A 26,457-nucleotide genomic window follows, 5' to 3' on the forward strand; every position below is an offset into this window, starting at 1 on the left:
CCTAACCCTAACCCTAACCCTAACCCTAACCCTAACCCTAACCCTAACCCTAACCCTAACCCTAACCCTAACCCTAACCCTAACCCTAACCCTAAAACACATACGCGCTTCGCGCAAAACCCTAACTTTCCCCCAAACCAAAATTTCCGTACCGAAAATAGCAGATAGGGGACCTGAAATGTTTGGGCTGAAATGTACTACCCTAGTGAACATTTTAGGTCTGATTTCTTGGCAAACTTCAGGTCCTCTTAGACCCTAAGTTAGCTATGCACAGACGAAATTTGTATGGGTTTCAAACATTTTAGGGCTGAAAATATGTGCTCTTATGTTAGGGCTAAAGCAGGTAATATTAAGAGGCTAAAGTATATAAGATGAGTGTAGAGGCATCTAGAGAAGGATAATATTGTTATCTATATAGAAAGAAGTGAACTCTGTTATTATATAGCTCCTATAATTGTCTAGAATTAACAATCTTTTGCTACTAACAGTCTTTATTCTTATGTTACGGGTCAACTGCCAAAGGCGGTTTACTCGAGGTGGCTTCTTGAGAATAAGTAGTACAACAGGGAAATGAGAAGGGGCTTTGTATTCCAATGGGTAAGTTGGTAACATGAGTTCAACACGAACAGACATAAGGTCCATTCGTCCTACCTATATATGTAAGTTAGATACAAAGGGAATATGTAGTTGCTCTGTTGCTCTGTGCTTGGATCCTCAGATCTTACAGAGCAGATGCTCTGCTGCTCTGCACCTTGATCCTTCAGATCACAGAGCACCCTCTCTGCCTCAGGCACTAGTCACGTGACAGTTTGACGCTCGTGGCCGCATGTCCTTGTCCTCTAACGACTGGCTGTCGTCGTTCCCTTCTGTCTTCTGCTGTGCCGTGTCACGGGATCGTAACATCTTATATGAATTTCAAAGTGCTAGATCTATTACAATCCAATCTTATTACTTGTCTAGCCTTAAGGGCTTGCTACAAACATCTACGTCTAAGGAAAGTGCTCTCTAAGCTATAAATAGTTTATAGTCTTGCCTTTGAAGATAATTAGTAGTAGTATCGCTAAACTATCTGTACAGGCTCCTTAAATAACTGTAATCTATTTATTGCCTATAGGCTTCACCTGCCTTAGCCTCTCTATTCTTTTAGACGATATAACTACTCTAGAAGTTGAGATCTGGCCTAATTGAAAGCCTGTTTTATCAAAGTTGTATATGTCTTCTAGCAAGATGCTATGCTTGTTAATTGTATTCTTCACAAGCTCAAACTAAGCCTTAATAACAGCCGGAGTCTTATAGAGCTTTCTCTAACATTCGTAGGTCCTGCTAGACTTGACTATAAGCGAGGGATTACGTAAAATGAACCTGCTAGGCCAATACCGGCCAACTTCAGGTTTTCCCTTAGCTTTGTAGATAGCATTAGCTATAGATCGTATAATTTCAAGGGTAGGAGAAAGCCCTTTAGCATCCTACTTTAGTATATCATTAAGAAGGATGCCCTCCTTAATCGGAGTGAGATTGCTATTCTGTGGCATGTAGTCCTCTCGAGCAGGACTTCCTTTTAATCTCCGAAGTAGCGTTGTTTTCGAGACGTTGTAGGTCTTGGTAGCAGCGGTCACAGAATCGACGGCACCTGATTTGAAAGCTGATATTGCAAGGAGTATACTCCCTTCGTTTGAGCTCATTTGGACGCGTTTTCGTGGAGCCATCGCGTAGTAAAGTGGTTATTGTGGTGGACACGTAATTCGTGGACCACGCCCTGGGGTGGACTGCGCTGTGGTGTTTGACGTTATTCTATTAATCTAAGCTTATATAAGAACATTATATATGAATTAGGTATTCCTGAGCAGTACCAGCCCGCGCGCAAGCTTCCAGCTCCTCGATAGTTAAGCCTGGGCGGTCCCAGTTCGCAACACCGTTCCGGGCGTTATCGGTCCTAAATCTGAGGAGAAAAACAGGCTGATTGTTAGTGTTACGATCCCATTGACGTCCAGGGAACGCAGCGTTAGACATTAGCGGGGATCGATCCATCTGAAGAGTAAAGTAAAGTGCCCTGTTGGGAGTCACGTACAGCTGGATTCGAGACGAGGGATTCTGCATGTCCCAATACTCGGCAGGTTCAATTCGATGTCGCGGAGCATCATTACGATCGGTGCTCAACTTCAAGTTCGTAGACGGGTGACAAGGGAATTCTGTCTCCAGTGCTCCGATGATATCGTCTCGCATACTCACAATCCATGGGTGTACCGCTGCAAGTTTCCTCAGAGTCAGATTAGAGGCTTCGGTGGGGTGATAATGCGACGGACTCACCGCCAACGTAATCCTTGACCGTCACAAAATCGTTCCCTTCTGATGGACGAACCTCCATTGTACGGCCTGCTTTGCCCAAGGGGCGGTCCTCACCGCAGCAACGGACAAGGAACTCTTTGTCCGAGTCCTCCTCCCAATCCCAAGTCCAATCCTCCCGCATTGGGTTTGCTGTAAACGGTCGATCATCGTCGCTCAGGTCACCATAGGTGATATACTCGCACCCGGGAATTTTTGGGTCGGCATGGTCCATATGATTATACTCCCAGACATAGCTCCACGCGTCTAGGTTCCTAACCAATACTTCGATGGCCGAGACTTTCTTTCTCGTTATTGAATGCGACGCAATCTCGTGCCACTCTCCAGTCGCTGGGTTGAATAATGGTTCTGCATCACCAGTGTTGCTTTGACGCACTTTCATGACTGAGATCGCGGACGGAAACTCTCCGGTAATCGGCCATATCAATCGCGAATATGCTTCCGATGCCCACGGACTTATACCGTCTTGTACCTTGCGCTCTGTGAACGTCGGAAATGGAGGCCCGTCGTCAGCCTGTTGCGTCATTTGTGCGTCGCCCATATTGTCGGCGATGCGATGCGCTAGTCATAGAAATAAGCCAAAGCAGTTGCAGAACCTTCATACACCTTGAAGCACGGAGGTCTACTGGAGGACAGGGCGGCTCCTGGAAGTCCTGGAAGTCCCCGCATTAAGAGATGACTCGCGTGGGCCACCCATGTGCCTGGCTGGTTGGCCCTAAAAAGGAATGGCTTGTGTCGTCACCAACGTGCAGCCGCGTCAAACTACGAATTACATTCTTTCCCTTCCTCTATTCGCGGGCAACTGTCAAACATCTTCCATCTTCATTAATCATTTCTATCCGGCAAACAAACCCACCTCTTCGATTTTTGGATCACGTTCGCTACGCGCAACTTTCCCTCTTCACTATCGTCGCGCCAACGGGCAGCAAAACTTCTTTCCCAACGCTTCTCCAGAATTTGCAGCGACCCACGAACTGCCCTCGGGACTCGCATACACGCGCGCCATGGTCGCTGGGACCGCAGTCGCGCGTGGTAGCGCTGCGCGAAGCGCTCGTAATGGACCTGGTCGTCGCGGAGGAGCTCGCGCTGATCGGGATGGAGATGTCAGCATGGATGGCCCGGCTGGAGGACGTGGAAAGGTCGGGAAGAGCACAGCAAAGCCTACCAGACGTAGTGGAAGGAATGGCGATGCACCCAATACCCAAGGCGGCATTCTGAGTGCAACCGCGCAGCGGCACATATTGCGACAAGCCGCAAATGGAGACGTCAACATGAAGATCGCGCGCACGAACCCTCGATCTGGTCTCGTGGAGCTGAAGATAACTGGTTGGGAGAAGAGTTCATCCTCGACCAACAAGGACCGCGGAGTCAGTGCTCTAACATCATGGCTGGAGAAAAAGGCAAGCCGAAAGCTCGGCTCAAGTGCAGGAAGAAGAGAAGTCAGAATTCGAAAGGTACGCCAACCACACACCGATCCATCCTGGTCGATTTTCCACCACCTCGTCTACCGATGATTAATATTACCTACAGTCCCGTGTAGAGGGCGATACCCTCCTCATCAGCGTCCAGCCGGAAGATTTACAAGTGCTCCTTCGCATGGATGGCTTCAGCTGGTCCGCGGTAACAATCAACATAAAACGCTCCGATGGAATCGTGGATACTCAAAGTCAACCTTCGAGCGAGGCGGAGAAAACCAAGGCCATGCTCCAAAGCGTTCTTGAGCGTCGCTATGATATGGACGCGAAATTTCTAGATCTCAGCGCTCTCGGGCAGGATGAGGAACTCAAAGCATCAGCAATCTTTGATTCCAAATCGACGACCAGTAAATTCTTCCCGGCTTTGATGCGAGTCTTGGAGCTTGCATTTGATAACAAGGCAGAGCGCGATGCAGCAATTCAAAGCGTCTCATTGGCGCGCAACGATCTCGAAAATCTGACAAACGTCTCAACGTTATCAGAGACACTACCTAATCTACACAACCTCGACTTATCTAACAATAATTTCGCCACGCTTGACTCGATCAGTCTATTCAGGAGACGATTTCGCTACTTGAAGCACTTGATCATCTCTGCGAACCCACTGGAACAGAATGAGCCCAACTACGCGGCAGAAATTCTGAAATGGTACTCATCGCTCACTCAACTCAACAACATCCAGGTTCGGACAGAAGAAGAAGCGGCTGCTCGTAAAAAGGTTTCACACATGCCATTTCCCATTCGCGGGCCGCTATTTCAGGATGAGGGTGGTATTGCGGAATCTTTCATCCGAAACTTTTTCGTCGGCATCGACACTGATCGCAACGCCCTCGCCACTATCTTCTATGACGACAAATCAGAGTTCTCGTTTGCAGTTAACACCTCAGCACCTCGTGACCCTGCGGCAACCGATCGACCCGCACCTCAAGAATGGGAGCAATACATACAGAAGAGCCGAAATCTCAAAAGGCTCAACCAACTACCCGCGCGCGCTAAACGCCAGTACAGCGGAGCAAAAGCTATCGCGGACGTCTTGACCTCTCTCCCCGCTACCAAACATCCCGATCTTGCCACACAAGCCGCAAAATGGCTCATTGAGTCGCACATCCAACCCAACATCCCGGATCCTATCGGTCAGAGTCTCATGGGTGTGGATGGCTTCCAAATCTCCGTGCATGGTGAATTTGAGGAGATTTCCACGACAGCCGGGCAACCAGGCAAGCAGCGCAGCTTTGATCATGTTTTCATTGTCGGCCCAGGCGGATCCACTGGCGTCCGCATTCATTCCCACCAATTTACCATTCGTGCGTACGGAGGGTCTCAAGCTTACCAACCCGAAGACCTCGCTGCGTACGCCGCCATCGTCGGCACCGCCAGCTTGCCTAACCCACAACCTCCTGTATCGACGATAGCAACTCCTGTTGCTGCCCCTGCTGCCGCTCCCGTTCCGTCTGGACCTCCCACGGGTATGAATGTGGAGTTAGCAGAACAAATGCTTCTTGAACTGCAAAAGCAGACGCGCATGACAATGCAGTACGCTAAGGACTGCCTTGAGCAAGTTAATTGGGACTTCACCAAAGCACTAGAGGTCTTTGGCAATGTGCGCGCGAGTCTTCCGGCCGAGGCGTTCGTGGCAGCTGTCTAATGTATACCATCATGGGTTAGAGATTGAAAGAAAAGAATAAGAGCAAACGGAGTAGGGTCGAGCAACTGCTCTGAAATTTACGGGGAAGGGAAACTCTTGTATCACTAGAATAAAAGACAAACTGTCGCACTTTCGCGAACGTCACGGTCATCAACGGGCGAGGGAATAACTCGAAATATGGAATCAGAAATCAATTTCTTGGACGTCAGTGATATTCACCGAACCATAGATTTTCCCTGTCATTTCGCAGTACCACCATCTCAAACCCTCGCGTTCATAACAGCCACGCCAAAATTCCACAATCCCACCACCGCCAACACCGACAATCCCGTCGGAAGCGGCTTCTTCGACTTGATCGCGCGCGGAATCGAACTTCCCGCCAAAATGATACTGGCCAAGAGCGCTAGTTCCACACCGTAGGTCTGCTTGTTTTGGATCCTGTAGGCGCCTAGTGCGTACAATGCGCCGACGCTGCAACCTGCGATCAAAGACGCTTTGCTGCCGGCGCGGACGTAGCCCGTGATTCCTCCGCCGGAGGTCAGCAGGGCGAGGACATAAGCGATTTGGCTAGAGGCGTTTGTTAGATAGGGCATCGGGGAGTCGGGAAGAGTTAGGTGTTTTACTAGAGAGACTGAGAGGGAGGTTGTTAGCTGAATGGGTTTCCATCTGGAAGATGATGGGGTAGAGAGCGCTTACCATGATATCTGTTCTTGATGTGTTCGGCTACGAATCTTCACTAGAAAACAGAGCGATGGTTGTGCAGAAGCTTGGATTGTGTGCCGAAAGATGGAGAAATTTTGATTTCGTGGTGTTTTGCGATTGGGAAATGTTGCGACAATTACATCAATCCAAGCTAGAGCTTCTGATTATAAGCTGGTCACGCTGGTATTCTGGTAACTCCGGATTCGTGGCGGCGGACCCTTCCGTCTCCATGTACCCCTAACCCTATCTGAACCAACTGAACAGTTGTAGGCATTGGGCGCATTGCTCACTACGAGCTGTGCAGGTACATCACACGATATCGCCGAAAGAAGGATTTCAACGACCACAAATCACCGCACGACGCAAAACATCCAACACTATTACGTTGTATTCCTCACTTGAGTGCTCCTTCCAGAATGGCGCCGAAGAAGAATGCCTCCGCCGCCTCGCAAGCACCAAAATCCACCACTCCATTAGCAACCACAACCGGCACCACCGCACAACCCGACCAGCCCAGCGTACCTGTGACACGGCCTGCTACAGTCACCAGCAGTAAAAAGAGCGCCAGCAGGAACCCTCAGACGCCTCAGGAGATTCTCGCATCGATATGGAACACTTACGCTGATGAGACGCCGCAGCGGTCGAAGCTCCTGGATGTCTTCATGGGCTTCCTTTTGGTTGTGGGTGGATTGCAGTTTGTATACTGTGTGATCGCGGGCAATTATGTAAGTTTTCAACTATTGATTTGTTCAGGAAAGTGGAAAGTACTCCGCATTGAATTGGCGGAAAGGGAGAAGAGGATCATAGCTGGAGACGCTGCATGAAGCGCGTAGTGGTATCACGGAGAGAAAGCAAGCCAGACGATTCCATCTGCAAGAGAGGCCAAGAGGCAGAGGGCTCGGACATCAACTTTTGGGTTTAGAAACACGACAAGACGAGGACATCGCTAACGAAATCATTTCTCCAGCCTTTCAACGCCTTCCTATCCGGTTTCTCCGCCACCGTCGGCCAATTCGTTCTCACAGCAAGTCTTCGCATCCAAACCAACCCTGCTAACAAGGGCGACTTTGAGAACATTTCACATGAGAGGTGAGTCTGGTCCATTCACGCACACAGACATGGGAGACGTGCTCCCACACGAAAGAGGGCACTTCCATACTGACCAAATCTTTCTCCCAGAGCATTTGCCGATTTCATCTTCGGTAGCATGATTTTACATTTCTTCTGTGTCAATTTCATTAATTGAACAACGGTACTTTTGGGATCGGGGACGGGAGGAAGTCTCCGGATGAAGCTTTCAGTGGAAAAATAAGACGGGCGGCCGGGGCGGCGTGATAGAAGATACACTACGACGTCGAGAAAGTTGGCTGATGCTCCCGCTATCTGCGTCCCTGACGATACGCCTTGCTACTCCATTTGCACAACTGAAGTGCCTTCCGAAGAAGAAGAAGAAGAAGAAGAAGAAACGTGGCAGCGCTGGATTGGAGCGATATAAGCGACCGAGGCACAATGAGGAACAGAACCGCGGATGCAGACAAACGAGGAAAATTTGATTCTTCGTGTGGCCAAGATGTCAATATCAGAAAGCATCAGGCTCGGTGGTGTAAGTCAAAGATGTTCTCGGAGGAGCGTACATTATGAAGTTGCAAGTCAGCTGGGCGGATTGTCAAACATGCTACAAAGAAAGGCCTCTACAAATGGAATTAAATTTCCAATATGATGTGGATCTGACCAACACTTAATGCACATATTTCCAATGCGCCGTACAGGGTAGTAATTGAACGTGATGATGTGGTGGATTATGTCGACCTAGTTTGATAAGGTCGCGCCGTAGCCCCTGATCTGGTCATGGATTTGCATGCCTGCTCATGGATATGTGACGACCGTAAACGTACTTGAGGGATTGTGTTAAGCAGAGTATGACTGGTGAAATTCCGGATTCCAGCGATTTGCATCGCATAGAGAATCCTAAAGAGCCCTATAGGACGATTGTAGGTATATTTGTATTTCATGTACGCTCACCAGGAGTTACACAGAGAAGATAAGCGAGTTCCAACAGAGTGCTCTATCAATGCACGATGTCTCCAGCTCGCTTTGTCCGTCTTACCCCTTGGTCCCAGATTTCGCGTCAAATGTTTTGTTTCCGTTTTACTATTTTCAATCTCCTTTTCACCAATGCGTGCCAGCCGCTATCATCTAGGCAGAGGCGCCAGATATGTAGAACCACTTGTCGATGCTTGAGTCAATTGGCGCAGGTGCCTTCTCCTCATGGGCGGGGACCTTGAGGGAGGATGGGTCGACGCGGTCTTGGCTGTGCTGAACGGTGGTGTTGGTCCTGTCGCGAGTATTCATTAGTATTCATTTTGCATAGTTGGCCACCGTGGACGTTCTCAGCAGTCTACGGCACAAAACCCGCGAAGCTCTTTTGCACAATCTTCGTTTCCTCCTTTTGTATGTCTTTTCTGATGGGAAAGCAGATTTCGGATAAAACTTACAAATGGATTCCACCGCTGGCAGTCTTGCCAGTGATGAGCTTCTCCCATGACTCGGCGCACTCGCGCACAACCTCCATGGCGTACTTCTTGTTCTTGCACTCGCCGGAGAAGGCAAACTGGTTCTCAGGCTTGCCGTCAGGGATCTTGTAGATGCGGAACCACTCATTCGACGCGCGGAGAAGACCGGGGAGGTGACGCTCAACATCTTCAATGTCGTTCAGGCGGGGTGCAAGCGGGTCGTTGACGTCAATGACAATGACCTTCCAGTCGGTCTCGCCCTCGTCAAGAAGTGCCATCACACCGAGAACCTTGACCTGCTTGACTTCACCAGGCTTGGCGACGAGCTCGCCGATCTCGCAGACGTCAAGCGGGTCGTTGTCACCAGCTTGCTTGGTCTCCGGGTGAACGACGTTGGGGTCCTCCCAGGTCTGAGGGAAAGCACCGTAGTTCCAGAGGTAACCCTTGTGTGGGAAGCAGTTGCGGACGAATCGAAGCTTGCCCTTCTTGGTGTCTTGCTTGATGGGGTTGAGCTCGTCGTCTTTGGAGATCTGTTGAGGGCGAAAAGTTATTAACTAGCTCACAATTTCCATGACAGCAGTCGTTCTCGAGCTATCCATGATGGAACCCCGACATGGACTGCCTGTTTGGTGACCATCGGGACAGTTCCACTCACCTCCTGCTTGGCATTGGTCCATCGCGGAATCTCAACGACCATGTTCAACACGGTCTGCTGCTCGTTGGCGTAGAGCGGGATGTCGTGAAAAGGCGAAACGAGGACGCCATCCTTCTCGATGTAGATGCGGTGCTCGAGGGTATGGGCGGCGCCGACCTTGCGGGTGGTGTAGACTGGTGATCGGGAAGCCATGTCGTTTGTGGTCTCCTTGTTGTTGTTGCTGCTCTGTGGAGAAGCGGAGGGGGAGGAGGAAGAAGAAAAAGCTCGGATGTGATGATTATTGGTAAGGTGATCGGCAATCAGACCAGTGCGGGCCTGAGAATTGTTGACAGGTCTGGTGGGGTTGAAACGTGCAATGGTAGAAGCTCCGCCAGGGTCTGCTCCTGGGACTGTTTCCATGGCGGCCATTGAAGTGGCGGCTGCGTTGGCGATGATGTCGAAGGGTTTGGTGGGGTGCTGGAAGCTCGCTGTAGTATTAGTCACGCTTGGTGTAGCTGTGAAACCAAGTTTACAGAACAAGGATATCGGCGCCGGAGAAGTCGGAGAGCGCTGGTGCCTGAGGCCAGACCGGACAGCGGATGGCAATTGACGACGTCCGCAGTGAACGACTGCAGTGCTTGCCCGGGCGGTGACAGAAGCAGCAACAGCAGCAGCAACAGAGGCGGTGTGCTGTCGAGCTCGGGATGACAACATGCAGAATTGATGGAAGTGTTCGACAGATTAATGAGATTTGGCTGAAGATTCCGCCTTCGACTAGTGCGCCGAGGGAGAACGAAGTCCTGTGAATGCACGCGTTGCCCTAGATCTGTTTCTCGCCAGGCGAGTGCACTGACTCGCTGCCCATTCCGCAGCCTAAATCTCTCCATCTTCGGCTGGTCGGCTATACACCGATTGCTTCGCATGGCCTCCCAGTCTTACTTTTCAGAGGAGGGGGAACAAGGTTTCATTGTCGTCACTGACATTGATGATATGACTTTGCACATGAGTGTAACTGGGTCTGAAAATGACCAAAAATAGGCATCATTGACGAAGGTCAAATGTTGCTTGTCGCGGCTGTCAAAAATCTGGACCACCACAGACTGTGCACTTTCGGTTTCCAGAAATTGTGTCGCTCCTTCCGCATCAGTAGAACTTCTGCGGTCTCCAGAATCCATCAAACCCCCGCCGCGATGGCACAGGGTCTTCTGGAATCGATTCCACTTCTTCATCTTCAAGTCCATCCTTCAACTCGAACAGGGGTTTTTGCATCTGGCCGGTGGACTGTTGTGTTATAGGATTGAGACCGTTCTCCCGGGACACTTCTTTCTCGTGAAGATTCGCTGTGTCAGTGCTCTGGGCCAGGTCCCATGACAACAGAGCGGCGGGGGTGTCCTCTTCTATGGCATCATTGTACATCTCGACGGGACCATTGTAAGCGGCCTGGGATGGGCTCAACAGGGCCAGATCGACCTTGTCAGCTTGACGTGTCCGACAATCTTCATCTCTCAAGTAAAAGTATGGAGTTGGGAGATGTTTATTGGTGTTTGTTGGTGACCTCGATGTGCAGAGGAACGGCGGATCCTGTACATCTGCACTGTGTGTTGACATAGTAAGCCGTTGCCCATCAACATCCCGGCGGCAAATTGCAGCTCGGAGGGGGGAACGTCTTTCCAGGAATTGAACTCTTGGCCTTGGCTCGAATAATTCCATGGGGTGTAGTATGCGGAAAATACTTGTGGCCGACGAGTCCGCGGATCGTTGAACGCCCCGATGAGGTATCGTTCGCATAACGACATTTGTACCGCCACGCGGCGGCCTCTCGAATTTTGAGGTTTCAAACGGCATTCCAGGGGGAATCCGGCTTGCGGCGCCGGTGATTCCGGCTATTTGCTTCTCCTGGGCGTGTAGGATACGCCTCGAGGTTTCGCTCGCTCCATTTGTGATTGGTGTTGTATGCTTAATCTTGTCAAACGCCCTCCGAAGCGAACTACTCGTCGGTGTTTCGCGAACAGGTTCAATATTCTCTTTGTTTACCGTCTGCTCGAGTGCCAACCCAAATGGCAACTTCTTCATCGCTTCCGACGCTAGGACGTTGGTGTCAATCTGTAGTATGTCCGACATATAATGTGCTGGAGTCACTCTTGTCGTCCAAGTAGTAGCATGTGAACGCCGATCATGTTGCTCTCGGGCGACCGGCAATGGCACTTTGTTAAAGGGCATCGGAACACTCGATGACGCCTTTTGCGAATGTGGTGCGATGTAGTTGTCTTCACCATCTTGTCTGCTATCCAGACTGTTGTTTTTCAAGACGTGATGGACTTGAGAAAATTCCGGCTTTCTTGTCTCACGATTATTGGCATGATCGACCCGCATCGTGTGCGATGGGCGTGAGGGCAACGAAGGCAGCTCATTTCCACCTGCGGATGTGGACCATGTGAAGCAACGTCCAGATTTAACACTTCGGTCTCTGTCTCCATCGTTGACAAGTCCTTGGCTAGACTCATGAGTAGCTTGTGGTGAATTCACATTCGCATTCACGATATTGGTGGGGGTTACCCCGTGCTGCCTGCGCAGGTCTTTGGTGGAAGTGGACTCAGAATGCGGTGGATTCTCTTGTCGTTGCCGTTCTGGAGATTGGGGCATGGTCTGGAAATATGCTGAAACTTGTTTTCTCTCATCTCTTCTCTTTCGAGCTGGCTGCGTTCTTCGAGACGGATCATGTGATACTTGATCGTCGCCCTGAGTATCCATCTTTTGTAAGAACTTCATCTCATTGAATGCAAGATCTGGTACTGTGTACAGGTCAGTGAATAGTGATAGCAAAATATGGACCTGACCCACAGCCTGCTCGCCCGCCAGAAGTCTGATGTGAAGCCCGTCCGTGTCTGAAAATTCCGAGATTATCGCTCGTTCGTAGCTTTCAGGAGGTCAGTGTGAAGTTCGGGTCCAGGACAGATTGATGAATGCGTACCGTCAGGCGCTTCTTCTTTGGGCCATTCCTCATCTCAAAGCTCTGGACAAGGGCTCGTGTTCGCGCGCCATCCTTGGCACGTCTCTTCTTCTGCCCTGTCCTCTTCGACCTTCTCTCCGTCTTCTTGACTGCAGCTTTTGGTGCCTGTTTCGGTACTGGCTCATACCGATCCGGTCGAGTCTTCCGACGAGCTCGTCTATCATATGGTCCTCGAAGACTGATCGCCCCTATCGCACTATCTGATGCATGCTCGCTGTTTCGATTGTCGGCCGAAGGGGATCTGGTGATGCTTCTTTCCTCCACGGCACTGGTATTGTTGTCAGACGACTCTTGAAATTCGTGTGTATGACTTTGGACTCGAGAGCTCCTGAGTGGCCGATGCTCGCGTTTGCGCTTGCTACAGTACTTCTGCCGGTGCCTCACATCCCGATCAGGTGATGTATGTGGGCTTTTGACGGTGTCGGGACGCTCCAGCTCTGGAGCATTTGGTGAAGCACGATCGACTGTGTGTTGTAGCCAGCTGCGAACGTCCATGACATATTTGTTCTTTGGCGAAGTTTATTCTTTCCTGTAGAGTCAATTTTGCTACCAGCATGAAGCTTCCCTAGGTAGTCTGTGATATTGCGAAGAGTGACGCTCCTTACAGAAGGTCACATGTCTGACCACAACTAGATTTTCTACGCGAGCAACTAGAAACTTGAGATTCCTCACGCCATTCTGTGCGCAATATTTACCTGAGCAGTTTTCGAAATACCTTTGCACAATCGACAAAGTACGATAAATGAGGACGCAATTCCACCATGTCTTGCTCGTATCTGTGGCATGTATGTAGCTCCGGCCTGCTTCCGATTCGGCCAAAGCAATGCTGAGTTCTGATGGTCGGCGCAGTCATCAGGGATATCAAGCAACAACTTACCTACCTTTCTCTTCACTAGACCACCCGGCATGTCGATAAATTGAAACGCCAGCGTCCTGTTTACACGCGACAATGCGTTTGCATATCGGATATACAGTCCCGCCCGGCATTGGCAACAGGAATACCATCAATTCATACTCGCCCCGTTCAGTATCTTGGTCACACCATTATTTCCCATCAGATCGTGCATTCGGGGCCTGTGTGTCAGAGCATGTAGAAAGACAGCTCCATATCACCCGACTTGTACAGAACGCAGGCAAGACCATATACCGCCTGCTAGCAATAAGAACGACCTCGCTGTCATTGCCACCCTCGATGATGAGCAGATATCCCAGAGTGAAAGTTTGATATCCTCTGATGGCAATACTTCAACAGAAGGGTTCGGGTCGTTTGCCAATGCCGACACCCAATCACGTCGTGCGTGTGCAGCCGTCGACAAAGAATTGAAAACGCCCTGGTCGGCATCAGATCAAGGCGAGACATCGATCACGAAAATTCTTGGACGAAAAGTGGTCATCGGAAAGATGGCGTGCTTTCGATACGAACATTGTAGAGTGAGAGATCCACAATGCCACCGTACGAGAATCATATGCCCTGGACGAGAGGATACAGTACCGTACCCTGGACGATTCGCCCAACATGCTGGAAACATCACCGCCGAACTTTTGATGGATGCCTGCCCCGCTATAGCGTTAAAATAGGGTGGCCGCGGACGTGGTAGACGGGAGCTTGAGGGCGCACGAGAAAAAAAGTTCGCGCCAAGTTGGGGCCCAAGATTAAGTACTCATGACGGCAACACGTCTGTTCATCATTCCACATTCGTAACAAACCGACACCGCGTGGGACGATTTTGCTGAATTTCTCGCATCTGACTACGATTTCCGGTGAGGTAATTTCCAGCACGAGTCGTTGCATTTCACACATGCAGTAGGCGAGCAACGTGCACACCTTCTTCACGCCAATTGATCGCACAAGTAAACTCCGCACCTAGAACCATGCAGCTGAGCCACCCATATGCAGAAAACGCGCGTTGTACGTGCAAGGTCTCACGGCGACGCGACAAGTTTTTGGTCACATCTTGGAATGAGTGACCCGTGGATCGTGCAGCGTAACACTACTGCGGGCCTGCATGTTAGGTGGCAGTGGACATCTCTGTCTGACGATCCGATTCGCTTGTCACTAGCACTTTATGCCCGCCGCTGGGTCCCATCACTGCGGAGATCATACACGCAGCGAGTAGTTGCCGATGCAGTTCACTCCTCCTGGCATCTCGGCGACAGCATAGTACACCGCGTATTGTAAGCCTCCAATAACAGTCCAGCTGACCGAGCGAAAAAGACGTCTCACACAAGAGAAGCCCCTAGGTAGCCTATCTGCACTCACAATCGCTTATGCGTCGGGACTGGTTTCGAAATAACAATCAGACGAAGTCGTGATTGCATCTGGCTCAAAGATGGCATGTCTGCCAAAGATCTGCGCTATCAGAAGCCATGAACCCTTGCATCGAGGTCGTTCTCCGTCGTTTTGGCGGATCTCTTGCCTTGTCATGTGCTTCGGCTTGTACTTAGAGCAACTCAGCGTCCCTGAGCTCACCTGCGGTGAGTGGCCCTTGACATTCCGATACCTTCACATGCCGTCCACGAAATGGACGGCACATCCACCTCTTAGGAACATTCCACCTCCCTCGCTAGGGAGATGACTCGAGATAGCTTTTGTTGGTTTGGGTCGAACACGTCTCCGGCGCCTGAATCAAGACAACACATATTGGCAGTCGTACCGGTGAAGTGGGCTGATGGCGACTGGGATTCGAAATAATCGTACATGCAGTGCGAGCTTCCAAGGCTGTGACGGTCGAACAAACGCGGCACATATGCACACTTAATTATTACCCACATGCACTACGGCGCGCACTACCGCTACATGTGCAACGCCGGCATGCATCTTGCGTCCAGTCACGCACCGAACCGGGCGCATTCAGTATTGTTCTGTGAAACGTGGGTGGGTAAGAAAGCACAGAAGCGGACAGGCGGGCGCAGAAAGCGGGCACAAGGCGGGGTGAATTGGATAGCTCCTCCATCACATGGGACTCTCGTCTATGGCCAATTCTCCACAATAAAACTATTGGGTTCGACGTGCCCCCACCGTTCCTGTTCTTCTCTCTTGCTCTCTTTTCAGTGCTTCTCTCTCAGTTCGTTCGTGTGTTTGAAGATTCTGTACGTTGTGCGGCTCTTCATTCTTCGGTGAGTCCCCTTTTGCGCAAATCAGCATCACCAGTCATTACCACTCGTACATCAATTCAACATCTGCCGGCACATACTATCCTCATGTCACGCTTGATTCTCCGAGAATTGCACACTGGCAGTGACTTGAGGTGTCGCTGGAAGCATGTGACTTGAGTTGCTACAACACTTTTCCCCCATTTGATGTCTCTTGACTCCCCTTCACCTCAAAACACCTTCAATCACTACCAACTCAAACCTCCTTCGACTGCATCTGGTTGACAGCAGGTATCGTCAACTAATACTCCAGCTCTCTCAGCTACTCTAAAATCTTGACAAAAGACCCATCGATTCTGTCCTTACGGAAGTAACGAGACAATATGGCCAAGCTATTCATTGGGTTCGTAATCATCCACCGGGCGCACACCATTGGACACCATACACCGTGAACGCATACTGACCTCATGTACCAGTGGCCTTGCCTGGCACACCGACGACAATGCTCTTCGCACCAAGTTCGAGGAGTTCGGACCGGTCGACGAGGCTGTACGAAATGCAATACACCCAAAGAAGTCCATGAGCAAAGAGCTGATTCGATTCTCAGATCGTGGTCAAGGACCGTGATACCGGCCGTAGCCGTGGTTTCGGATTCGTTCGCTTCGGTGACGAGTCACACGCCGATGCTGCCATTGAGGCCCTGAACAACCAAGAGTGAGTACAAGGTGGTGGTAAAATACGACGGGAACAAATTGCTGATCGTTGTCGCTTCTAGGTTCGATGGTCGCACCATCCGTGTCGACAAGGCCTCCGAGCGTGGCAGCGGTGGCGGCGGTGGCGGTGGCTACAGCGGTGGTGGCCGTGGTACGTTGCAACTTCCGAACAATGCTACACGATATTCTCGAAATCTAACTTCACAACAGGCGGTTACGGCGGCGGTGGCGGTGGTTACAGCGGTGGTGGTCGCGGCGGCTACGGCGGCGGTGGCTACGGCGGCGGCCAAGGTGGCGGCCAAGGTGGCGGTTACGGTGGTGGTCAGGGTGGTAGTGAGTCGAACCCCACCCAAGTCATATCATGGGACTTTGCTAATTCTTATCGAAGGCTACAACTCCGGTGGTGGCGGCAACTGGCGCTCCGGCGGTGGTGGCGGCGGCTACGGTGGTCAACAGCAGGGGGGATACCAGGGCGGCCAGGGTCAGTCTTTCGACAAGGCATACCCTCTACAGATCATATCACTGACATGCTCTCAGGCGGCTACGATCAGCAGCAGTCCAACGGCGGTGGTTACCAACAAGGTGGCCAGGGTGGTTACTAGACGCTCCTCCATACCGACATGGTCTCACGACCTACAGTTCAAGTCAATCTTGACTGTCCCGACACTCTTTCGCTGATGCGGAAGAGCCCAAACCAACCTCAACACAGATTGCGATACGACGACACATGAAAGCATGGTTTCATGGAATTTGGCACACGGTCATGCGTGCGTGAGGGCTTTCCTAGCTCTTTCATTCTCCCAGAACTTTGCTGTTGTGTTGACTGGGACCACGGCTTTTATTTTACGACGGCTCCCTCATGAACGAAAGGTTTCGAAGTAGTGATGATACCCCCAGCCATGCAGCAGCTACATTGGCAAGCATGACAGAAAAGAATTGAATTGTGTATTTGTGCAACTCTATCCCGTGACAGCTCCCTCGTTTACGTGTAATTGGCCTCGTCATCGGCATCGCCGCATCCCAACCATGACAGAGGTGAGGCCAATCTTCTTTTGTTCGTCTATCTGGACGAGACTAAAGACGAGTCCAGCGAGGTGTCCGCAGTCTCACATCGTTGAGTGTAGTCTTTCTCCGGCGAGTAATGGTCGTGGACCCCTCCCGCGAATCTCGGACTGACGAGCTAATCGCGACCTGCTCACGCCTCGAGTACCCTGCTTCGTTCCTGCATTAAGTTGAGTAGCGTGGCGTCGCCACCATACCGCGGCGACCAGGCAGCGGAGAATTTTGGGAACCGCCAGATCGCCCGCCTGCATCTAGCATCAACGTCGTCAGTTTTTAGAAGCGATAAATCATTAGCATCACGATACTGGTAAACATAGTTGTGTTGTCCACCAAATCCCCTGCCCCGCGGTACATGCCCCGCGTCGCGGACGCAGTCGTGTTAGGGTCGACTTTTATGATGTCAAGCTGAGGCACTACGCCTAAAGCGGACGGACAGGGCCAAAGGCCGAAAAGTCTTCTGGATTTTCTTTGGCGCGAAAGCCGCAAGTGTTAGTTGACGGCGATGGTCAACTTCAGCGCGTGAGATTATCACCAACATCGTGCTTGTTCAAAATTCTCGACAGCGGTCACTCGCATTCAGCTGCCATAACTTTCTATCTGCTAATGGAGTGAAATCCCCAAATTTCTGACAAGTCCTGAATGTGGGATTGTGAACATGACGACCTCCTCCGCCGCTGCTGGGCCGCCGTTGCTCAAATTCACGGGCTCCAAATTCCTTGTACAGCGCCTCGTGCTCGCGACTCTGACTGGCCGAGCGATTCGTATCTCTCAAATTCGATCCTCCTCCCTTTCGGCGCCGGGTCTTGCACCTCACGAGGTCTCGTTCCTTCGCCTGCTTGATGCCATCACCAATGGTTCTGCCATTGAGTTCTCCTACACTGGTACTACCGTCCTATATCGCCCAGGCCTGATCACTGGTAGCGCTCCAGGTCACGGTGCTTCGGGCGGTGTCATTCGACATGAACTTCCAGCAGATTGTACGCGAGGTGCCAGCTTCTTCCTGCTTCCACTCTGTCTTCTCGCGCCGTTCTCCAAAGCGCCGATCAACGTCCTCCTGACCGGCTCCGGTGTCATCACCGCTGCCACGCCTACCGGAGATATCTCTGTTGATACTATTCGCACGGCGATTCTGCCTTTGTTCAAGAGCTTCGGCATCGAGCGCAATCTCGAGCTTCGGGTCCTGCGCCGCTCAAATGCCGGTCCGAATGGTGTGGGTGGTGGCGGTGAAGTTCAGCTAGTCTTTGGTCACCAGGTCCGCTTACCAACGACAATCCACCTACTCGATGCGGGCAGGATAAAGCGCATTCGCGGTGTAGCATATTCCACAGGTGTCGCCGGAGCCAACAATGCTCGCCTGATCGAGGCAGCGAGAGGAGTGCTGAACGAGTTTTGCCCTGACACATACATCTACTCCGACGTAAGCTCAGCGCCATTGATCCCGGATTTGAGCAAGAGTCACAGTGGTGCGAAGAAAAAGATTGGCTTGGGCTTCGGGCTCAGTCTTGTAGCGGAGTCAAATACCGGCGCGTTATATTCGGCTGATCTGGCGAGTCCGCCATCAGGAGGCATCATCCCTGAAGACATCGGCAAGAACTGCGCTTATCAGTTGCTCGAAAGTCTTGCCCAAGGTGGTTTCGTGTCGGGAGTGGCAGCACCCACAGTGCTAAGCCTCATGGCGATGGGCAGTGAGGATGTCGGTCGCCTGTGTCTTGGCAAGGATGTTTTGGGCAAGGAAGAGGTGATACAGCTGGCTCGTGATTTACATGAGTTTGGGATGAGCGGTTGGGGCCTCAAAGAAGACGGCGAGGAAGGAGGGAATGAGGTAGTTGTTAGCATTGTCGGTCGTGGTGTTGGTAATGTTGGAAGGAAGATTGCTTGAATGCCATCTTGCTTCACGATCGGTGGACATGGTTGACCACATTGACGATCTACCAATTCGCAAGGTTACGTCCATGCCGAATGACTCTGTCGCATTGACATCAACCATACGACAACGCCTCTGACACGAGCTACCACAAGCGTGTGCACCTACACCTCGTTGAAGGAGTCGACAACGCTTGGCAATGCCATCTTGCATGTGAAGGAACGATCACAAGGTCATCAATTCTCACAAAATGGTCGTTCGTACCTGCCATCGGCAATACCGAGAATATTTCACGGCGACGCCTAGAATGTTTACCCACAAGTTGTCTGGTGCACAAACTTGGCATCCACCACCAATCCACATACAAAACTCCCACAGCAGCAGACTCGAGGCGCTTGCTGCCCGTTCGCAGCGCGACTCAAGTCGTCTACAAACAACAATCTTCCTTTCCCACGTAGGATCTGTCTTTCACGACTCAAGCATCGGCGGCGGGATCTGGCGATGCTTCCTCGCCCTGAATGATTTCGAAATTTCGGGCACTCGATATCAACTCTTGAGTTGTCACCCTTTAGCATCATGGCTGATGTAAATCAAGGCACACATGCAGTGGACGATCATCTACCAAATCAAGGAACTTTCACATTACGTGTTCGTGATGATCGCATTCAGTGCACATGCCTTCCTGGCAGCTCTCGAGTCGCGAAAGATATGATATTGTGCGTTATCGACACAAATCAGCTTGTCTGGTCACACCAGCCTTGTCAAGTCGAAGAGCTCAATTACCGTCCCAGGAATGTGTGGCCGGGATTGAGCGATATATGGCTTGCATCAAGAGCCGTCTTGTCGAAGGACACTGGCCAGATTAAACCACCGCATATGATCGACAATGAGAACTCTACCCTTTCAAGGACTCGTGGGGACAAGGGAAAACCACATGAACAGAGCGAGAGACATCGTCTGTTCAAGCACGTAACCACCACGTTCCGTTGTGACGCTTCCTGCACCGGCTCCAACAGGCTATGTGATTATTTCTGGTGCAAGAAGTGCTGTGGTTGGCAACATCGCGCTTGCATGCGCTACGGCGAGCCTGGTGATCGAGGCGGACCCGTCTGCAATGTCTGCTATAAGCATTTCTTCGATCATATTCACGAATATCGAGCCTGGCAGAAGCAACGGCAACTAGAGGTTGTTCGCCATGCTTGGGCATTCATAGTCGCACCGGAAAACCAGTGTCAGACTTGGAGGCTGAATCTCGTCAAAGGCTTTCTCTGGGGTTTCTTTGTTGAGGTATGCCCATTTTGTCAAGTCGGCGGATGTCATGACACTGCTTGACGATGGACTGGCGGTTGTCGTTAATGATTCCCAGCTAACTGATTTCGAGTAGCATCGCCGTCAGTTCTTGCTGGAACAGAAACGCAATGCCGATGCTCTTGAGCAACGATCAAATCGGCCGAATGTTTCAGACTCAGTACCCACTCGATGGAGCTCGCGGGAACACAGCTTTATCGGCAGAAATTATTACGAAGAGAGTGAACGGGATAGAAATGATATCGCACCATCCGAGACAGAAAGCGAGGTGTTTGAACCACAGCAGTCGGGAACTGACAATGAGCTCTTCCATCACGGTCAACAGATCAGAGACAGGACAACCATACCACCTCCAAAACTACACAAGACGTCTCGTCCGCCGGGCATGACCTGGTTTACTCCTCATACAGCAGCTTCGACAACGCCAGAAACTTCCACTTGTCATCCCCCGAAACGTCCCGCGTCAGCCTTTCAGTTAAAAACACCATCTCGAACTCCTGTACCCTCACGTCCGATCAAAAGACCCAAGGCAAGACAACCCAGTCCAGATTCGGATACAGTATTGTTGTGCTCCTGCAATCCGCAACCGGATATGACGAACCGCTTAAGCTTCACATGCAGACGATGCAGCCGCGACCAACACGCCACATGTGCTATTGCAATAAATCAAGATGTTCCTTCTCACAGCCAGGCTCTGTTCTGTAACGACTGCCAACCAACAACCCGGATCACGACTCCCGGCAGCTTAGGGTCCCTGGGCGCTTCGAATCCCACCGACACCGAGTATTTACAGTCGATGAATGCCGAAATGGAGTTGCTGAGTTCCACTCTCCTCTGGAAAACCTGGTGGGAGCTTCCATCATCCTCGTCGGTGTTAAGATCTCCTGCACCGGTCTCTCACAATGCTCCCCCACCTGCTTCTCACGCCTTCCTCCTTGAGGCCACAACGCGTGTCAACGCTTTATTGACCGCAGCCGGTCGCGACATCTCGACCCAAATCCTCTCTCCTGCCCTCGCCGCCTTTCCTCGCCGTCCAGAGATCATCCTCAACGCCCTCCGTGCGCTCATGGAGATTGTTCTCCCGACTCCAGCACCGCCTGCAAATTGGAACTTTCGGACAGATAATCATGGCAGGGTCTTGAGCGAGAGTGATAAAGCGAAGTTCGGCGTGCTTTTGGAGATCGTTCGGTTTGCAGGCAAGGGCGAGATCTGGACTTATGGGAGGGGAGTTGGCTGGAGGTGAGGATCTTGAGCTTATTGTGATTTTTCTCTTTGGCTGAGCTTTTGTTTGATTTTCTGGGATTTGGACATTGGTCTTTAGCATGCATCTCTACCGGTAAATTTCAAGGTCTTGCTTGATTGACGATATTCTGCAGTTCAATAAATGTCAATATCCTTGCGGTAGGGTAATACGGTACGTGTTCACAGTCTTTCAAGCATGCATCGAGTCTGAACAATTTCTGTATCAAGTCCCATGACTCCCGTGTAGCTAAATATTCCTTGATATGCCGAATCGCGACTGCGACACGAGTGCAGATCGCAACTTGTCCCAGCTTTCATCCTTCGAGGTGGAACTAATAAATTACACTGCCATGCGGACTCGTCTCACCCATCACTTTCCCTTCGTATCCTAATTCAAACGTACAGCATTCCGATACGCCGAACGCCACGCCAAAATACAGCAAGTCCTTTCCACCTTAATCAAAAAAATGACCACTCAGAATCAGAATCTCCTCCCCCGGTATCCTGCCCGTCCACCACCGCCACCGCCACGCCCTCCCCTCTTGCCCGCCCAGCGCCCTGGCCCAACATCGCCTCTTTCAAATCTCTCTCTGCGCCTCTCTTCTTCCGCATAGAACTCATCTTCACGTTCCTCCTGCTCCTTCTTCTCCCGCTCCACATCCTGTTCAGTGCGCACCTCCGGCTTCCTCGGGAAGATCTCCTCATCCCGCGTCCACTTCGCATGCGCGCCGAACTCGCAGTTCACCACGCGGTCCACATCCGGTGGATGTGCTCTTCCATTCGGGCAAAATCCCGCGAGATAGAACGGACACATCGCCTTGTGCTTGATGTGCCGCTGAGCGCAGTACTTTCCTAACGGACAGAATCCCCGCGCATAATGCGGACACGCCGGACGCCGTAGCGGAGAGTTTGGCGGTATGTGAAGGTATGTACAGTCATCGCCCTGCGGACAGATCCCATATCTTGAAAATTCCTTGCATTCTCGCTCGTCGCGGAGATTGAAGGTATGGGCAAATTCGCAGGCTTCGCCTTTCTTGCAAAGTCCTCGTTGGTAGTGTTTACAAATTAGATGCCCGATTCCGGATCGTTCTCCAGGAGGCACATAGTGGCGATCCGGGCAAAAGGCACCACGGGGGCAGGACTGGCCATTGCTGGATTTGTAATCTGCGCAGAGTGGGCGGGCGACTTTGGAGGGCGCGCCAAGTGTAGGAAGGACTGACCGGAGGTAGTTGTCGAATGTGAATGTTAGAGGTGTTGAGGTGAGGGGATCGAGGATATTCTCAGATATGCGCGCGGTCGCAGCCATTGGGATAATTCAGTTGGTATTCAAGGTCGATGCCAGCTCTCGTTTTGTGTGATCTTCCCAGTTGCCTCTTCGACTTGGGAGCCTATATTGGTCTGTCTCTGCTGATAATTTGTATTGTTGATGTGTTTCGATTATGCGCTCTGATAGGCTTTGCAACTCAAACGACGAGTACTTCTAACAATTCATCAATCACGAAATGTGAGCGCGATATCACGTGTCGATATGCGGCTTCACAAGCGTGCCACATGGTCGAAGCCATGGCTGACGAGGTCTCAGCGCGGAATTCAACCCTAAACCGAAACGGAGCAGCTCTCCACATAAATGCCTGGTTTGGAGGATGCCATGGTCAATAAATCCATCAGCATCGTGCACCACATCCCATCTGTTCCGCGCCAGGCGATTACTTGTACATCGATCCGATACAGCCGCCTTGAGCAATATCTCCAGCTCGCAACGTCTCCCCGTTTCGATTCCCGTGTCAAGAGATCTCCAACGCTCAACGGTTCCATCGTTCGTTCAAGATCTGACGTCGACTTTCAGCAAGATCTTGGCCCGCGTCACTCGCTTGTTGCCATACTCGAGTGGCAGCTTGTCTCCTGGGCCAGTCTCATCCATGCCTGACGACTTGCCCTCGATACGAAGATACATTCAACCTATAGAACCCGCTTGACAATCATAATCATCCGCCCTGACACATATTCACCCGCATGCGCTGACGACGACGCCTGTCGTTTGCTTTTTTCAACATGGTGTCGGAAAAGATCTACGAGTTATGCCGCCCAGTTTTGGAGAACGAGGATATTGCAGAGGAGGAAAAGACGGATCGCTTGGAAGAGCTTTTGAGTGCAGAGCCTGTATCTCTATCCGGCAAGGCTCTTGAGGATGCAGTGCTTGGAGTGTTGTGGCAATGGAAGAGTGCAAGTGAGAGCGAGATCAAGGCCGCATCTCCACCTATGATCAGGACAGCAAGTTATATTCGATCGAGGTCGCCCGCGCCTTGGATACAAAGAGCAGCCACCCCCACTTCAGCAAATTCATCACCGCGCCCGTCGACTGCGACGCCATCCATCCCACCAGGATTTGGACCACATCCTCCAGCATTTGCGCGGACAAAATCATCTACCGCTGGATCCCCTTTTGGCTCCCCAAAGCCCTCTCCGCGGCTGCCATACGCGAGTCCCTTTATTCCACACAGTCCCAGGTTGAGCGCCTATCTGCCCAGTGACTCTTCACCAACGACCGAGAACTATGGTGATTACGGCAGCGATACCGTGGACTGGCTCGTCAACGATGAGACTAGCAGCAATACCAGCTTTGGTGATGCTGGATTCACTAGTGGCTCCGAGTTTGTGCCATCCTACACAACGGAGATGAGCCCATACGATATGCTGCGTTCAATTCTTGGAGATGACCGGAGCGATGACGACCTCAAACAGGTATTGGAAGCCAACGAATATGATCTCAGTCAAGCGATCAATTCGCTCATGGAGGCCAAAGGAATGGGCGCAAATACTCTGGCAGCTGCTTTGCAAAAGCAGCAACAGGACCAGCAGAGTCGAACATTCGTTGTCGGCAAGAACATGTCGCCGGGCTCACGTCCCATAACACCTGCAGGGCAGCAAAAGTCTTCAATTCCCTGTCGCTATTGGCTCAATCAAGGGTATTGCGCACGAGCGGATTGTCGCTTTGCACATGATATGCAGAACCATCTCTGCAAGTATTGGATGGCAGGCAATTGCATTGCGGGCGATAATTGCATCTTCTCTCACGATCTGTCCTTATTGGCGCAGCAGATGAGTCTCGCAGGCGATGGAGCAAGTACTAGCCAATCATTCACTCCAAACTTTCAGCTTCAGGACTACGACAGCTTCCCTGCACTGCAACCAACGACAAGCAATCCGTATGAAGATGCCGATGCGGATACTACTGCGGTGACCGCAATGATACAGCAGCAACAGCAACAAGCTTTTGCGCAAGCAGCACCTGGTCTCTTTCCTACATTCGTGCCGACCGGTCCACGCTACAGTAACAGTAGGCCGAACTCTCGGCCAGGAAGTCGACACACTTCCCGTGCGCCAACGCCAGGCCAACCGAACTTTCAAGACGACGAGGCTTTCCCTAGTCTTGGCTCTGCAGCTTCAAAGCCTCTCGGCAAACGGCATCATGGGAAACGTGGTGGACATGGTCATCACGCTCATATCGCGCCAGTACAACAACCCAGCAGCCTCGCTGATGTGGTTCGCATGTCTCCTTCACCGATGTCCTCTACAAACAGTCGCGATGCTATGCGCCGCGGCTTGAAAAACAACAGAAGCTTTACTTCTGCTACCGCATCTACACGGGAGAACTCCTCCACAGCCATGGCGATACCGGAGCCGCAGCAGATCCCCTGGCTTGAGACTGGCGACAAGGTGAACAGTGCATACATGAAAGCCCGCCAGGAGGCTTTCAAGCACGGAGGACTGCGCAACAAGTTTCTGCAATCTGCCGCCCAGGCATGGAACCGCAATGACGCACGGGGAGCGAAAGCATTGAGTTTGCGAGGTCAAAATGAAAATGCTTTGATGAGGGAGAAGCATCGCGAAGCCGCTCGCGCGCTTTACGAGGAACGAAACAAATCATTGAAGGCTAATAAGAACAATAGCAGCGACGAGCTTTATGTGGATCTTCACGGTCTTCATCCCGAGGAGGCTGTCCAGTACCTGGCGGATTGCCTGAAGGAGCAAAAAATGTCAACCCGGCCAGTCTACGCAATTTGCGGCACAGGCCACCATAGCAAAAATGGCAAGGACAAGGTTGGCAAAGCTGTCCGGCTTTACCTGAACGAGTGGCGATATGCATTCCGCGAGTTTTCAGTTCCTGGTGATCGAAACAATGTTGGTGGCATTTTGGGTATCGACCCGACGAGCTTCGAGCGAGACGGCACAAAGAGAGGCCTCTCATCGCTGCTAGCTGCGAGCGATGGTGATAGCGGAGTCGGGCTTGACGATGCCGCAGGTCGGAGGGAAGATACAAAAGTTTTGTTGGTGAGAGAAGATCCGAGGAAAATCTCGGCTACGGAAACCAAGGAAGAAGATGAAGACGAGGATTGAGTCGGATTGATACCCCGTGTGACACAGAAAGGCCAGGATTTGGTGCAATAAGCTTATTGTACTGACTCGCGCCCTTTGCTCCACTGCGCCTCTGGTGAGCCACGATGAACCACGACGATGACGATCATGAAGAGGGTCTTGCGTGGGTTTGTATCTCAACAGTTGTGCAGACCAGGAAGGACAGTCAGGTAATTCGTAGTTCTACAAATGAGATAGGAAGCTTTTGGCGAACGGAACGATACCAGTAAGATATCATTATTAAATGCAGAGGTCTCTGCTTATCGCTCATGCTGCTTATGTGCTCCAGAGATGTGGTAATAACAGCCCTGGAATAAAAGGTCCCTGCCCAGGTGATTTGTAGAATATATTCATGCACGGCGGCCCGCGGCACGTCTGTTTGCGTTGACGCGCGACTCGCCCAATTAGGTAATTAGATTGAATGTCCATGAAGCATT

The 26,457-nt window shown here is 51.4% G+C and overlaps 13 protein-coding genes across 13 annotated transcripts; 7 read left to right on the plus strand and 6 right to left on the minus strand.

Moving 5' to 3' along the window:
- Positions 1 to 1,774: 1,774 nt before the first annotated feature.
- Positions 1,775 to 2,963, minus strand: K489DRAFT_385335 (uncharacterized protein). The gene is made up of 3 exons (XM_033606075.1): positions 2,308 to 2,963; positions 2,069 to 2,246; positions 1,775 to 1,939 (listed from the first exon to the last, which is right to left on the minus strand). The coding sequence occupies exons 1-3, from the start codon at positions 2,882 to 2,884 to the stop codon at positions 1,819 to 1,821; spliced, it is 876 nt and encodes a 291-aa protein (XP_033454975.1). The 5' UTR covers positions 2,885 to 2,963; the 3' UTR covers positions 1,775 to 1,818.
- Positions 2,964 to 3,115: 152 nt separating this feature from the next.
- On the plus strand, positions 3,116 to 5,674 carry K489DRAFT_347153 (uncharacterized protein). The gene is made up of 2 exons (XM_033602347.1): positions 3,116 to 3,797; positions 3,874 to 5,674. Exons 1-2 carry the CDS (start codon positions 3,348 to 3,350, stop codon positions 5,461 to 5,463), a joined length of 2,040 nt encoding a protein of 679 aa, XP_033454976.1. The 5' UTR covers positions 3,116 to 3,347; the 3' UTR covers positions 5,464 to 5,674.
- K489DRAFT_385337 (TMEM14-domain-containing protein) lies at positions 5,632 to 6,281 on the minus strand. The gene is made up of 3 exons (XM_033606076.1): positions 6,160 to 6,281; positions 6,087 to 6,094; positions 5,632 to 6,030 (listed from the first exon to the last, which is right to left on the minus strand). The coding sequence occupies exons 1-3, from the start codon at positions 6,160 to 6,162 to the stop codon at positions 5,724 to 5,726; spliced, it is 318 nt and encodes a 105-aa protein (XP_033454977.1). The 5' UTR covers positions 6,163 to 6,281; the 3' UTR covers positions 5,632 to 5,723.
- A 414-nt stretch (positions 6,282 to 6,695) lies between these two features.
- K489DRAFT_307681 (defender against death DAD protein) lies at positions 6,696 to 7,411 on the plus strand (the record flags this gene model as incomplete). The annotated part of the gene is made up of 3 exons (XM_033600598.1): positions 6,696 to 6,890; positions 7,133 to 7,254; positions 7,345 to 7,411. Coding segments are annotated over 3 exons (384 nt in total), but the record flags the coding sequence as incomplete, so codon positions are not given.
- Positions 7,412 to 8,361: 950 nt separating this feature from the next.
- On the minus strand, positions 8,362 to 9,525 carry K489DRAFT_328506 (inorganic pyrophosphatase; the record flags this gene model as incomplete). Its single annotated transcript, XM_033602062.1, has 3 exons — positions 8,362 to 8,500; positions 8,661 to 9,208; positions 9,334 to 9,525. The coding sequence occupies 3 exons, from the start codon at positions 9,523 to 9,525 to the stop codon at positions 8,362 to 8,364; spliced, it is 879 nt and encodes a 292-aa protein (XP_033454979.1).
- A 715-nt stretch (positions 9,526 to 10,240) lies between these two features.
- On the minus strand, positions 10,241 to 12,486 carry K489DRAFT_136107 (uncharacterized protein). The gene is made up of 2 exons (XM_033599086.1): positions 12,284 to 12,486; positions 10,241 to 12,104 (listed from the first exon to the last, which is right to left on the minus strand). The coding sequence occupies exon 2, from the start codon at positions 12,079 to 12,081 to the stop codon at positions 10,456 to 10,458; it is 1,626 nt and encodes a 541-aa protein (XP_033454980.1). The 5' UTR covers positions 12,082 to 12,104; positions 12,284 to 12,486; the 3' UTR covers positions 10,241 to 10,455.
- On the minus strand, positions 12,017 to 12,901 carry K489DRAFT_365584 (uncharacterized protein). Its single transcript, XM_033602726.1, has 2 exons — positions 12,284 to 12,901; positions 12,017 to 12,229 (listed from the first exon to the last, which is right to left on the minus strand). The coding sequence occupies exons 1-2, from the start codon at positions 12,815 to 12,817 to the stop codon at positions 12,116 to 12,118; spliced, it is 648 nt and encodes a 215-aa protein (XP_033454981.1). The 5' UTR covers positions 12,818 to 12,901; the 3' UTR covers positions 12,017 to 12,115.
- Positions 12,902 to 15,448: 2,547 nt separating this feature from the next.
- Positions 15,449 to 17,085, plus strand: K489DRAFT_385342 (RNA-binding domain-containing protein). Its single transcript, XM_033606077.1, has 7 exons — positions 15,449 to 15,818; positions 15,892 to 15,964; positions 16,023 to 16,129; positions 16,191 to 16,279; positions 16,339 to 16,461; positions 16,517 to 16,609; positions 16,666 to 17,085. The coding sequence occupies exons 1-7, from the start codon at positions 15,799 to 15,801 to the stop codon at positions 16,728 to 16,730; spliced, it is 570 nt and encodes a 189-aa protein (XP_033454982.1). The 5' UTR covers positions 15,449 to 15,798; the 3' UTR covers positions 16,731 to 17,085.
- A 760-nt stretch (positions 17,086 to 17,845) lies between these two features.
- Positions 17,846 to 19,069, plus strand: K489DRAFT_328440 (18S rRNA biogenesis protein; the record flags this gene model as incomplete). The annotated part of the gene is made up of 1 exon (XM_033602057.1): positions 17,846 to 19,069. The coding sequence occupies one exon, from the start codon at positions 17,846 to 17,848 to the stop codon at positions 19,067 to 19,069; it is 1,224 nt and encodes a 407-aa protein (XP_033454983.1).
- Positions 19,070 to 19,350: 281 nt separating this feature from the next.
- On the plus strand, positions 19,351 to 20,567 carry K489DRAFT_136127 (uncharacterized protein). Its single transcript, XM_033599087.1, has one exon. It carries the CDS (start codon positions 19,631 to 19,633, stop codon positions 20,384 to 20,386), a length of 756 nt encoding a protein of 251 aa, XP_033454984.1. The 5' UTR covers positions 19,351 to 19,630; the 3' UTR covers positions 20,387 to 20,567.
- Positions 20,568 to 21,170: 603 nt separating this feature from the next.
- K489DRAFT_414129 (uncharacterized protein) lies at positions 21,171 to 21,605 on the plus strand (the record flags this gene model as incomplete). Its single annotated transcript, XM_033608128.1, has 1 exon — positions 21,171 to 21,605. The coding sequence occupies one exon, from the start codon at positions 21,171 to 21,173 to the stop codon at positions 21,603 to 21,605; it is 435 nt and encodes a 144-aa protein (XP_033454985.1).
- K489DRAFT_385345 (uncharacterized protein) lies at positions 21,591 to 23,096 on the minus strand. Its single transcript, XM_033606078.1, has one exon. It carries the CDS (start codon positions 22,908 to 22,910, stop codon positions 22,086 to 22,088), a length of 825 nt encoding a protein of 274 aa, XP_033454986.1. The 5' UTR covers positions 22,911 to 23,096; the 3' UTR covers positions 21,591 to 22,085.
- Positions 23,097 to 23,271: 175 nt separating this feature from the next.
- Positions 23,272 to 26,284, plus strand: K489DRAFT_385346 (uncharacterized protein). The gene has a single exon (XM_033606079.1). It carries the CDS (start codon positions 23,657 to 23,659, stop codon positions 26,000 to 26,002), a length of 2,346 nt encoding a protein of 781 aa, XP_033454987.1. The 5' UTR covers positions 23,272 to 23,656; the 3' UTR covers positions 26,003 to 26,284.
- Positions 26,285 to 26,457: the final 173 nt, after the last annotated feature.

The sequence above is a fragment of the Dissoconium aciculare genome, assembly GCF_010015565.1.
Source record: "Dissoconium aciculare CBS 342.82 unplaced genomic scaffold K489scaffold_24, whole genome shotgun sequence".
Taxonomy (NCBI): domain Eukaryota; kingdom Fungi; phylum Ascomycota; class Dothideomycetes; order Mycosphaerellales; family Dissoconiaceae; genus Dissoconium; species Dissoconium aciculare.